The sequence below is a fragment of the Salmo trutta genome, unplaced genomic scaffold (genome assembly GCF_901001165.1).
Source record: "Salmo trutta unplaced genomic scaffold, fSalTru1.1, whole genome shotgun sequence".
Taxonomy (NCBI): Eukaryota; Metazoa; Chordata; class Actinopteri; order Salmoniformes; family Salmonidae; genus Salmo; species Salmo trutta.
In genome coordinates, this window is record NW_021822676.1 from 435,293 (window position 1) to 448,911 (window position 13,619).

General features: G+C 46.8%; 2 protein-coding genes across 2 annotated transcripts in view; one reads left to right on the forward strand and one right to left on the reverse strand.

The window, feature by feature from the left end:
* Positions 1-6,202: 6,202 nt before the first annotated feature.
* Positions 6,203-7,141, reverse strand: LOC115183180 (uncharacterized). The gene is made up of 2 exons (XM_029744518.1): positions 6,843-7,141; positions 6,203-6,650 (listed from the first exon to the last, which is right to left on the reverse strand). The coding sequence occupies exons 1-2, from the start codon at positions 7,139-7,141 to the stop codon at positions 6,203-6,205; spliced, it is 747 nt and encodes a 248-aa protein (XP_029600378.1).
* A 3,083-nt stretch (positions 7,142-10,224) lies between these two features.
* LOC115183181 (glypican-6-like) overlaps positions 10,225-13,619 on the forward strand; it is a gene marked incomplete at its 3' end in the record, with an annotated part of 42,190 nt that continues 38,795 nt past the window's right edge. Inside the window, exon 1 of the mRNA XM_029744520.1 lies at positions 10,225-10,678. Coding sequence (XP_029600380.1) covers positions 10,334-10,678 — 345 coding nt within the window. The remainder of the gene's footprint in view (positions 10,679-13,619) is intronic.

The following is a 13,619-nucleotide window of genomic DNA, read 5'->3' on the forward strand; positions in this document are numbered from 1 at the left end:
GTCAGTGGTACATATCTCCCTATACTTACCCAGTCAGTGTGGTACATATCTCCCTATACATACCCCAGTCAGTGGTACATATCTCCCTATACATTACCCCCAGCCAGTGGTACATATCTCCCTATACATTACCCAGTCAGTGGTACATATCTCCCTATACATTACCCCAGTCAGTGGTACATATCTCCCTATACATTACCCAGTCAGTGGTACATATCTCCCTATACATTACCCCAGTCAGTGGTGCATATCTCCCTATACATTACCCCAGTCAGTGGTACATATCTCCCTATACATTACCCCAGCCAGTGGTACATATCTCCCTATACATTGCCCCAGTCAGTGGTACGTATCTCCCTATACATTACCCCAGTCAGTGGTACGTATCTCCCTATACATTACCCCAGCCAGTGGTACATATCTCCCTATACATTACCCCAGTCAGTGGTACATATCTCCCTATACATTACCCCAGTCAGTGGTACATATCTCCCTATACATTACCCAAGTCAGTGGTGCATATCTCCCTATACATTACCCCAGTCAGTGGTGCATATCTCCCTATACATTACCCCAGTCAGTGGTGCATATCTCCCTATACATTACCCCAGTCAGTGGTACATATCTCCCTATACATTACCCCAGTCAGTGGTACATATCTCCCTATACATAACCCCAGTCAGTGGTACATATCTCCCAATACATTACCCCAGTCAGTGGTACATATCTCCCTATACATTACCCCAGTTAGTGGTACATATCTCCCTGTACATTACCCCAGTCAGTGGTACATTTCTCCCTGTACATTACCCCAGCCAGTGGTAATATCTCCCTATACATTACCCCAGTCAGTGGTACATATCTCCCTATACATTACCCCAGTCAGTGGTACATATCTCCCTATACATTACCCAGTCAGTGGTACATATCTCCCTATACATTACCCCAGCCAGTGGTACATATCTCCCTATACATTACCCCAGTCAGTGGTACATATCTCCCTATACATTACCCCAGTCAGTGGTACATATCTCCCTATACATTACCCCAGTCAGTGGTACATATCTCCCTATAACATTACCCCAGTCAGTGGTACATATCTCCCTATACATTACCCCAGTCAGTGGTACATATCTCCCTACATTACCCCAGTCAGTGGTACATATCTCCCTATACATTACCCCAGTCAGTGGTACATATCTCCCTATACATTACCCCAGTCAGGGTACATATCTCCCTATACATTACCCCAGTCAGTGGTACATATCTCCCTATACATTACCCCAGTCAGTGGTACATATCTCCCTATACATTACCCCAGTCAGTGGTACATATCTCCCTATACATTACCCCAGCCAGTGGTACATATCTCCCTATACATTACCCAGTCAGTGGTACATATCTCCCTATACATTACCCCAGTCAGTGGTACATATCTCCCTATACATTACCCCAGTCAGTGGTGCATATCTCCCTATACATTACCCCAGTCAGTGGTACATATCTCCCTATACATTACCCCAGCCAGTGGTACATATCTCCCTATACATTACCCCAGTCAGTGGTACATATCTCCCTATACATTACCCCAGTCAGTGGTACATATCTCCCTATACATTACCCCAGCCAGTGGTACATATCTCCCGATACATTACCCCAGTCAGTGGTGCATATCTCCCTATACATTACCCCAGTCAGTGGTGCATATCTCCCTATACATTACCCCAGTCAGTGGTACATATCTCCCTATACATTACCCCAGTCAGTGGTACATATCTCCCTATACATTACCCCAGTCAGTGGTACATATCTCCCTATACATTACCCCAGTCAGTGGTACATATCTCCCTATACATTACCCCAGTCAGTGGTACATATCTCCCTATACATTACCCCAGTCAGTGGTACATATCTCCCTATACATTACCCCAGTCAGTGGTACATATCTCCCTATACATTACCCCAGTCAGTGGTACATATCTCCCTATACATTACCCCAGTCAGTGGACATATCTCCCTATACATTACCCCAGTCAGTGGTGCATATCTCCCTATACATTACCCCAGTCAGTGGTGCATATCTCCCTATACATTACCCCAGTCAGTGGTACATATCTCCCTATACATTACCCCAGTCAGTGGTACATATCTCCCTATACATTACCCCAGTCAGTGGTACATATCTCCTATACATTACCCCAGTCAGTGGTACATATCTCCCTATACATTACCCCAGTCAGTGGTACATATCTCCCTATACATTACCCAGTCAGTGGTACATATCTCCCTATACATTACCCCAGTCAGTGGTACATATCTCCCTATACATTACCCCAGCCAGTGGTACATATCTCCCTATACATTACCCCAGCCAGTGGTACATATCTCCCTATACATTACCCCAGTCAGTGGTACATATCTCCCTATACATTACCCCAGTCAGTGGTACATATCTCCCTATACATTACCCCAGCCAGTGGACATATCTCCCTATACATTACCCAGCCAGTGGTAATATTCTCCCTATACATTATGCCTTCATACCCAGGTGGTACATATCTCCCTATACATTACCCCAGCCAGTGGTACATATCTCCCTATAATTACCCCCAGTCCAGTGGTACATATCTCCCTATACATTACCCCAGCCAGTGGTAATATCTCCCTATACATTACCCCAGCCAGTGGTACATATCTCCTATACATTACCCCAGCAGTGGGTACATATACTCCCTATACATTACCCCAGCCAGTGGTACATATCTCCCTATACATTACCCCAGCCAGTGGTACATATCTCCCTATACATTACCCCAGCCAGTGGTACATATCTCCCTATACATTACCCCAGCCAGTGGTACATATCTCCCTATACATTACCCCAGTCAGTGGTACATATCTCCCTATACATAACCCCAGTCAGTGGTACATATCTCCCTATACATTACCCCAGTCAGTGGTACATATCTCCCTATACATTACCCCAGTCAGTGGTACATATCTCCCTATACATTACCCCAGCCAGTGGTACATATCTCCCTATACATTACCCCAGCCAGTGGTAATATCTCCCTATACATTACCCCAGCCAGTGGTACATATCTCCCTATACATTACCCCAGCCAGTGGTACATATCTCCCTATACATTACCCCAGTCAGTGGTACATATCTCCCTATACATTATCCCAGTCAGTGGTACATATCTCCCTATACATTACCCCAGCCAGTGGTACATATCTCCCTATACATTACCCCAGTCAGTGGTACATATCCCCTATACATTACCCCAGTCAGTGGTACATATCTCCCTATACATTACCCCAGTTAGTGGTACATATCTCCCTATACATTACCCCAGCAGTGGTACATATCTCCCTATACATTACCCCAGTCCAGTGGTACATATCTCCCCTATACATTACCCCAGCAGTGGTACATATCTCCCTATACATTACCCCAGTCAGTGGTACATATCTCCCTATACATTACCCCAGCCAGTGGTACATATCTCCCTATACATTACCCCAGTCAGTGGTACATATCTCCCTATACATTACCCCAGTCAGTGGTACATATCTCCCTATACATTACCCCAGTCAGTGGTACATATCTCCCTATACATTACCCCAGTCAGTGGTACATATCTCCCTATACATTACCCCAGCAGTGGTACATATCTCCCTATACATTACCCAGTCAGTGGTACATATCTCCCTATACATGACCCCAGTCAGGGGTACATATCTCCCTATACATTACCCCAGCCAGTGGTACATATCTCCCTATACATTACCCCAGCCAGTGGTAATATCTCCCTATACATTACCCCAGCCAGTGGTACATATCTCCCTATACATTACCCCAGCCAGTGGTACATATCTCCCTATACATTACCCCAGCCAGTGGTACATATCTCCCTATACATTACCCCAGCCAGTGGTACATATCTCCCTATACATTACCCAGCCAGTGGTACATATCTCCCTATACATTACCCCAGCCAGTGGTACATATCTCCCTATACATTACCCCAGCCAGTGGTACATATCTCCCTATACATTACCCCAGTCAGTGGTACATATCTCCCTATACATAACCCCAGTCAGTGGTACATATCTCCCTATACATTACCCCAGTCAGTGGTACATATCTCCCTATACATTACCCCAGTCAGTGGTACATATCTCCCTATACATTACCCCAGCCAGTGGTACATATCTCCCTATACATTACCCCAGCCAGTGGTAATATCTCCCTATACCTTACCCCAGCCAGTGGTACATATCTCCCTATACATTACCCCAGCCAGTGGTACATATCTCCCTATACATTACCCCAGTCAGTGGTACATATCTCCCTATACATTATCCCAGTCAGTGGTACATATCTCCCTATACATTACCCCAGCCAGTGGTACATATCTCCCTATACATTACCCCAGTCAGTGGTACATATCTCCCCTATACATTACCCCAGTCAGTGGTACATATCTCCCTATACATTACCCCAGTTAGTGGTACATATCTCCCTATACATTACCCCAGCCAGTGGTACATATCTCCCTATACATTACCCCAGTCAGTGGTACATATCTCCCTATACATTACCCCAGCCAGTGGTACATATCTCCCTATACATTACCCAGCCAGTGGTACATATCTCCCTATACATTACCCCAGTCAGTGGTACATATCTCCCTATACATTATCCCAGTCAGTGGTACATATCTCCCTATACATTACCCCAGCCAGTGGTACATATCTCCCTATACATTACCCCAGTCAGTGGTACATATCTCCCTATACATTACCCCAGTCAGTGGTACATATCTCCCTATACATTACCCCAGTTAGTGGTACATATCTCCCTATACATTACCCCAGCCAGTGGTACATATCTCCCTATACATTACCCCAGTCAGTGGTACATATCTCCCTATACATTACCCCAGCCAGTGGTACATATCTCCCTATACATTACCCCAGCCAGTGGTACATATCTCCCTATACATTACCCCAGTCAGTGGTACATATCTCCCTATACATACCCCAGTCAGTGGTACATATCTCCCTATACATTACCCCAGTCAGTGGTACATATCTCCCTATTCATTACCCCAGCCAGTGGTACATATCTCCCTATACATAACCCCAGTCAGTGGTACATATCTCCCTATTCATTACCCCAGCCAGTGGTACATATCTCCCTATACATAACCCCAGTCAGTGGTACATATCTCCCTATACATTACCCCAGCCAGTGGTACATATCTCCCTATACATAACCCCAGTCAGTGGTACATATCTCCCTATACATTACCCCAGCCAGTGGTACATATCTCCCTATACATTACCCCAGTCAGTGGTGCATATCTCCCTATACATTACCCCAGTCAGTGGTACATATCTCCCTATACATTACCCCAGCCAGTGGTGCATATCTCCCTATACATTACCCCAGCCAGTGGTACATATCTCCCTATACATTACCCCAGTCAGTGGTACATATCTCCCTATACATTACCCCAGTCAGTGGTACATATCTCCCTATACATTACCCCAGTCAGTGGTACATATCTCCCTATACATTACCCCAGTCAGTGGTACATATCTCCCTATACATTACCCCAGCCAGTGGTACATATCTCCCTATACATTACCCCAGTCAGTGGTACATATCTCCCTATACATTACCCCAGTCAGTGGTACATATCTCCCTATACATTACCCCAGCCAGTGGTACATATCTCCCTATACATTACCCCAGCCAGTGGTACATATCTCCCTATACATTACCCCAGTCCAGTGGTACATATCTCCCTATACATTACCCCAGTCAGTGGTACATATCTCCCTATACATTACCCCAGCCAGTGGTACATATCTCCCTATACATTACCCCAGTCAGTGGTACATATCTCCCTATACATTACCCCAGGTGGCTGATTTACAGGTAACTGCCAAAATAAAGGAAACACCAACATAAAGTGTCTGAATAGGGCGTCGGGTCGAACCACCAGAACCTCAGGATAGTGTCTGAATAGGGCGTCGGGTCGAACCACCAGAACCTCAGGATAGTGTCTGAATAGGGCGTCGGGTCGAACCCCGACCTTCAGGATCGTGTCTGAATTAGGCGTCGGGTCGAACCACCAGAACCTCAGGATAGTGTCTGAATAGGGCTTCGGGTCGAACCACCAGAACCTCAGGATAGTGTCTGAATAGGGCGTCGGGTCGAACCACCAGACCTCAGGATAGTGTCTGAATAGGGCGTCGGTTGAACCACCAGAACCTCAGGATAGTGTCTGAAATAGGGCGTCGGGTCGAACCACCAGAACCTCAGGATAGTGTCTGAATAGGGCGTCGGGTCGAACCACCAGAACCTCAGGATAGTGTCTGAATAGGGCGTCGGGTCGAACCACCAGAACCTCAGGATAGTGTCTGAATAGGGCGTCGGGTCGAACCACCAGAACCTCAGGATAGTGTCTGAATAGGGCGTCGGGTCGAACCACCAGAACCTCAGGATAGTGTCTGAATAGGGCGTCGGGTCGAACCACCAGAACCTCAGGATAGTGTCTGAATAGGGCGTCGGGTCGAACCACCAGAACCTCAGGATAGTGTCTGAATAGGGCGTCGGGTCGAACCACCAGAACCTCAGGATAGTGTCTGAATAGGGCGTCGGGTCGACCCACCAGAACCTCAGGATAGTGTCTGAACAGGACGTCGGGTCGAACCACCAGAACCTCAGGATAGTGTCTGAACAGGACGTTGGACCTGACCCGAACCACTAGAACCTCAGGATAGTGTCTGAACAGGACGTTGGACCTGACCCGAACCACCAGAACCTCAGGATAGTGTCTGAATAGGGCGTCGGGTCGAACCACCAGAACCTCAGGATAGTGTCTGAATAGGGCGTCGGGTCGAACCACCAGAACCTCAGGATAGTGTCTGAATAGGGCGTCGGGTCGAACCACCAGAACCTCAGGATAGTGTCTGAATAGGGCGTCGGGTCGAACCACCAGAACCTCAGGATAGTGTCTGAACAGGACGTTGGACCTGACCCGAACCACCAGAACCTCAGGATAGTGTCTGAACAGGACGTTGGACTTGACCCAAACCACCAGAACCTCCAGAACCTCAGCATAGATTCTACAAGTGTCTGGACTCTATGGGAGGGAAGCGACTCCATTCTTCCATCATGTTTTATTGATGGTGGAAACGCCGTCTGAGACGCTGCTGCAGAATCTACCAGAAGGGTTCAGCACACACACACACACACACACACACACACACACACACACACACACACACACACACAAACACACATTCTCACACACAAACACACACACACACACACTTTAAAACCGTACGCTCCTTTGAATCTCCTCTTGCAACGCCACTGGGCTCAAACTGAAATCAATGTTATTTCAACAATATGACAATGTATTGTAACGCGGAATCTACGTTAGGAAAATACATTGGATTTGATCAACTGTTGTTTTGAGGGTGAAATTTCAACCACAGAATCAGGTCATGGTGGGAACCAACCTGGAATAAATTAAGTTTGTCTACAAATTAATAATTGATATGTTAGATTCACGTCTCCATCTCAACCAAACATCTAAGTTAAATCATACGACTAAATCAAACTTTATTTAAAAGTGCATTTAAAGTTTTATTTGATTTAGTCCTATTCTTTAAGATTATTTTTTGGGTTGAGATATGGACATGAATCCAACATTATTCAACGATGAATTTATAGATAAAGTGGAATTAAAGTCACTGGCACAAACAGAACTGTCTAAGCAGAAGAGAAATCTCCTTCAAATTCAATATCACCGTTGAAATACAATAAATAACTTGTTAGCAACTTCACGTCTCCAACTCAACCATCTATAATACACAGCCCATCTATAATTTAGCCCAAACAACTACCTCTTCCCCTACTGTATTTATTTAGTTATTTTGCTCCTTTGCACCCCATTATTTATATTTCTACTTTGCACTTTCTTCCACTACAAATCTACCATTCCAGTGTTTAATTGCTATATTATATTTACTTCGCCACCATGGCCTATTTATTGCCTTTACCTCCCTTATCTCACCTCATTTGCTCACATTGTATATAGACTTATTGTTCTACTGTATTATTGACTGTATGTTTTGTTTTATTCCATGTGTAACTCTGTGTTGTTGTATGTTGTCGAACTGCTTTGCTTTATCTTGGCCAGGTCGCAATTGTAAATGAGAACTTGTTCTCAACTGGCCTACCTGGTTAAATAAAGGACTTGTTCTCAACTAGCCTACCTGGTTAAATAAAGGACTTGTTCTCTACTAGCCTACCTGGTTAAATAAAGGACTTGTTCTCAACTAGCCTACCTGGTTAAATAAAGGACTTGTTCTCTACTAGCCTACCTGGTTAAATAAAATAAAATAAAAAATGAAAAGAAATAAAAGCCAGTGGCTCAGGTGGAATTATCCAAGTTGTAGATAACATCTCCTTTAAATGTTGACATTTAGTAGGTTTGTCAACCAAACACAATTCAATATTACCTTCTGACAACAGTAAATAGACTACAGTTAAAGGGATACGTCAGGATTTTGGCACCGAGGCCCCTTTATCTACTTAACAGAGTCAGATGAACTCCCGGATAACATTTTCATGTCTCTGTGTCCAGTTTGAAGTAAGTTAAGAGGTTATTTCGCGAGATAATGCTAAACTAGTGTTAGCAGTCATTGCGCTATGCTAATAAGCAGTCATTGCGCTAACGCTAATTAGCAGTCATTGCGCTAACGATAGTTAGCAACTTCCTTCGAACTGCACACTGAGACATTAAAATGGTATCCACAAGTTCATCTGACTCTGGGGAAGTAGATAAAATAGGCCAAAATCCCAACTAGATGGCGTGTATGTTCTAGATGGCGTGTATGTTCTAGATGGTGTGAACGTTCTAGATGGCGTGAATGTTCTAGATGGCGTGAATGTTCTAGATGGCGTGTATGTTCTAGATGGCGTGAACGTTCTAGATGGCGTGAATGTTCTAGATGGCGTGAATGTTCTAGATGGCGTGTATGTTCTAGATGGCGTGTATGTTCTAGATGGCGTGTATGTTCTAGATGGCGTGTACGTTCTAGATGGCGTGTATGTTCTAGATGGCGTGTATGTTCTAGATGGCGTGTACGTTCTAGATGGATCCAGTGACCTCCAGTCAAGCTGTGGAGAGTAGAGAGAGGCTTGTTACTTAGTGGATTATCCATCATCATACTCTTTGGAGAAATAAATAGTGTCTATCCAAACTCAGAAATACTAAGAATAAAACCAAGACCTCAGTTTTATGTTTCATCTGAAGTACATTTACAGAACAGTATTTTATTGTGCTGTTGTACTCTGCAGTACATGTATAGAACCGTATTTGATCTTGCTGTTGTACTCTGCAGTACATGTATAGAACCGTATTTGATCTTGCTGTTGTACTCTGCAGTACATGTATAGAACCGTATTTGATCTTGCTGTTGTACTCTGCAGTACATGTATAGAACCGTATTTGATCTTGCTGTTGTACTCTGCAGTACATGTATAGAACCGTATTTGAATAAAGTAGTGAATGAAAGCCAGTGTTTGAACATCCCAGCATGGTGTTGCATTGAGGCTGGAGGAGCAGTTCTGTAGAAAATCTGGTTTCTTTGTCAGAAGCTGTTGACAAAATGACAGGCGCTTAGACGTGACTTAACATTTTCATACAATACAATAAATAACATTCCTTAGACACAATGCTGAGCTTCTGTATGCAAAGTCAACGTTCCATCTCTTCCCCTCTGAGTCTTTCCTCCTCTCCCTCTCTCTCTGTCTGTCTGTCTGTCTGTCTGTCTGTCTGTCTGTCTGTCTGTCTGTCTGTCTGTCTGTCTGTCTGTCTGTCTGTCTGTCTGTCTGTCTGTCTGTCTCTCTCTCTCTCTCTCTCTCTCTCTCCCTCTCTCTCTCTCCCTCTCTCTCTCTCCCTCCCTTCTTACAGAGTTCCATCTCTTCCCCTCTGAGTCTTTCCTCCTCTCTCTCTCTCTCTCTCTCTCCCTCTCTCTCCTCCCTCCCTTCTTACAGAGTTCCATCTCTTCCCCTCTGAGTCTTTCCTCCTCTCTCCCTCTCTCTCTCTCTCCCCTCTCTCTCTCTCTCTCTCTCTCTCTCTCTCTCTCTCTCTCCCTCTCTCTCTCTCCCCTCCCTTCTTACAGAGTTCCATCTCTTCACATATGAATCTTTCCTCCTTCTCTCTCCCTCTCCCCTTCTTCCCTTCTTACAGAGTTCTTCCTGGAGCTCCTAGACAACAGTGAGAAATCCCTGAATACCATGTTCACGCGGACCTACGGGAAGCTGTACATGCAGAACAGTGAGCTGTTTCAGGACCTGTTCACTGAGCTGAAACGCTACTACACCGGAGGGAACGTGAACCTGGAGGAGACGCTGAACGACTTCTGGTCCCGTCTGCTAGAGAGGATGTTTCAGCTGTTGAACTCTCAGTACCACTTCACAGACGACTACTTGGAGTGCGTCAGTAAATACACCGACCAGCTGAAGCCTTTTGGCGACGTGCCCAGGAAACTCAAAGCACAGGTCACCAGGGCCTTCATCGCTGCAAGGACCTTCGTCCAGGGCCTCATGGTGGGCAGGGAGGTGGCGAACAGGGTGGCTAAGGTACGTTACTCAGTTTATGGTCTTCTCACCCTGACCCCTGACCCTGACTCTGACCCTGACTCTGACCCTAACTCTGACCCTAACTCTGACAATGACCCTGACCTTAACTCTGACCCTGACCCTATCTCTGACCCTGACTCTCACCCTGACCCTGACCCTATCTCTGACCCTGACCCTAACTCTAACCCTGACCCTAACTCTAACTCTAACCCTGACCCTGACCCTAACTCTGACCCTGACCCTAACTCTGACTCTGACCCTAACTCTGACCCTAACTCTGACCCTAACCCTGACCCTGACCCAGACCCTGACCCTAACTCTGACCCTAACCCTGACCCTAACCCTAACTCTGACCCTGACCCTAACTCTGACCCTGACCCCTGACCCAGACCCTAACTCTGACCCTAACCCTGACCCTAACCCTAACTCTGACCCTGACCCTAACTCTGACCCTAACCCTGACCCTAACTCTGACCCTGACCCTAACTCTGACCCTGACCCTAACTCTGACCCTAACCCTGACCCTAACTCTGACCCTAACTCTGACCCTGACCCCGACTCTGACCCTAACCCTGACCCTAACCCTGACCCTGACCCTAACTCTGACCCTGACCCAGACTCTGACCCTAACCCTGACCCTAACCCTGACCCTAACTCTGACCCTGACCCCGACCCCGACTCTGACCCTAACCCTGACCCTAACCCTAACCCTGACCCTAACTCTGACCCTGACCCAGACTCTGACCCTGACCCTAACCCTGACCCTAACCCTGACCCTAACTCTGACCCTGATGACCCAATATCCAAATTGCACCTTGTGCGTTCTACTATTCCAACCAGGAAGAGGAAGTAGAAACCCCCCAGTTTGGGAAGCAGTTCCCTAGAGGACCGTCTGGTGACCTCTCACCTGTTCTGTCTGCCTCTGGGGGTCTGATATCTGGGGGTCGACTCCACTATGCCCGGGGCTCAGCTGTCTGCCTCTGGGGGTCGACTCCACTATGCCCGGGGACCAGCTACTGATATCTGAATGGGATTCATGGGGTAGACTGGCTATGCCTGGGGACCAGCTACTGATATCTGAATGGGATTCATGGGGTAGACTGGCTATGCCTGGGGACCAGCTGCTGATATCTGGATGGGATTCATGGTGTAGACTGGCTATGCCTGGAGACCAGCTACTGATATCTGAATGGGATTCATGGTGTAGACTGGCTATGCCTGGAGACCAGCTGCTGATATCTGGATGGGATGTAAAGGGTAGACTGGCTATGCCTGGGGACCAGCTGCTGATATCTGGATGGGATGTAAAGGGTAGACTGGCTATGCCTGGAGACCAGCTGCTGATATCTGGATGGGATTCATGGGGTAGACTGGCTATGCCTGGAGACCAGCTACTGATATCTGAATGGGATTCATGGGGTAGACTGGCTATGCCTGGAGACCAGCTACTGATATCTGGATGGGATGTAAAGGGCAGACTGGCTATGCCTGGAGACCAGCTGCTGATATCTGGATGGGATGTAAAGGGTAGACTGGCTATGCCTGGAGACCAGCTGCTGATATCTGGATGGGATTCATGGGGTAGACTGGCTATGCCTGGAGACCAGCTGCTGATATCTGGATGGGATGTAAAGGGTAGACTGGCTATGCCTGGGGACCAGCTACTGATATCTGGATGGGATGTAAAGGGTAGACTGGCTATGCCTGGAGACCAGCTGCTGATATCTGGATGGGATTCATGGGGTAGACTGGCTATGCCTGGAGACCAGCTACTGATATCTGGATGGGATGTAAAGGGTAGACTGGCTATGCCTGGAGACCAGCTACTGATATCTGGATGGGATGTAAAGGGTAGACTGGCTATGCCTGGAGACCAGCTGCTGATATCTGGATGGGATTCATGGGGTAGACTGGCTATGCCTGGGGACCAGCTACTGATATCTGAATGGGATGTAAAGGGTAGACTGGCTATGCCTGGGGACCAGCTACTGATATCTGAATGGGATTCATGGGGTAGACTGGCTATGCCTGGAGACCAGCTACTGATATCTGAATGGGATTCATGGTGTAGACTGGCTATGCCTGGAGACCAGCTACTGATATCTGGATGGGATGTAAAGGGCAGACTGGCTATGCCTGGGGACCAGCTACTGATATCTGGATGGGATTCATGGGGTAGACTGGCTATGCCTGGAGACCAGCTACTGATATCTGAATGGGATTCATGGTGTAGACTGGCTATGCCTGGAGACCAGCTACTGATATCTGAATGGGATTCATGGGGTAGACTGGCTATGCCTGGGGACCAGCTACTGATATCTGGATGGGATGTAAAGGGTAGACTGGCTATGCCTGGGGACCAGCTACTGATATCTGAATGGGATTCATGGGGTAGACTGGCTATGCCTGGAGACCAGCTGCTGATATCTGAATGGGATGTAAAGGGCAGACTGGCTATGCCTGGGGACCAGCTACTGATATCTGGATGGGATGTAAAGGGCAGACTGGCTATGCCTGGAGACCAGCTACTGATATCTGGATGGGATTCATGGGGTAGACTGGCTATGCCTGGGGACCAGCTACTGATATCTGGATGGGATGTAAAGGGTAGACTGGCTATGCCTGGAGACCAGCTACTGATATCTGAATGGGATTCATGGGGTAGACTGGCTATGCCTGGGGACCAGCTACTGATATCTGGATGGGATTCATGGGGTAGACTGGCTATGCCTGGAGACCAGCTACTGATATCTGAATGGGATGTAAAGGGTAGACTGGCTATGCCTGGAGACCAGCTACTGATATCTGAATGGGATGTAAAGGGTAGACTGGCTATGCCTGGAGACCAGCTACTGATATCTGGATGGGATTCATGGGGTAGACTGGCTAGTAAGGATGATATGTCTACAGTTGAAGTCAGAAGTTTACATCCACTTCGGGT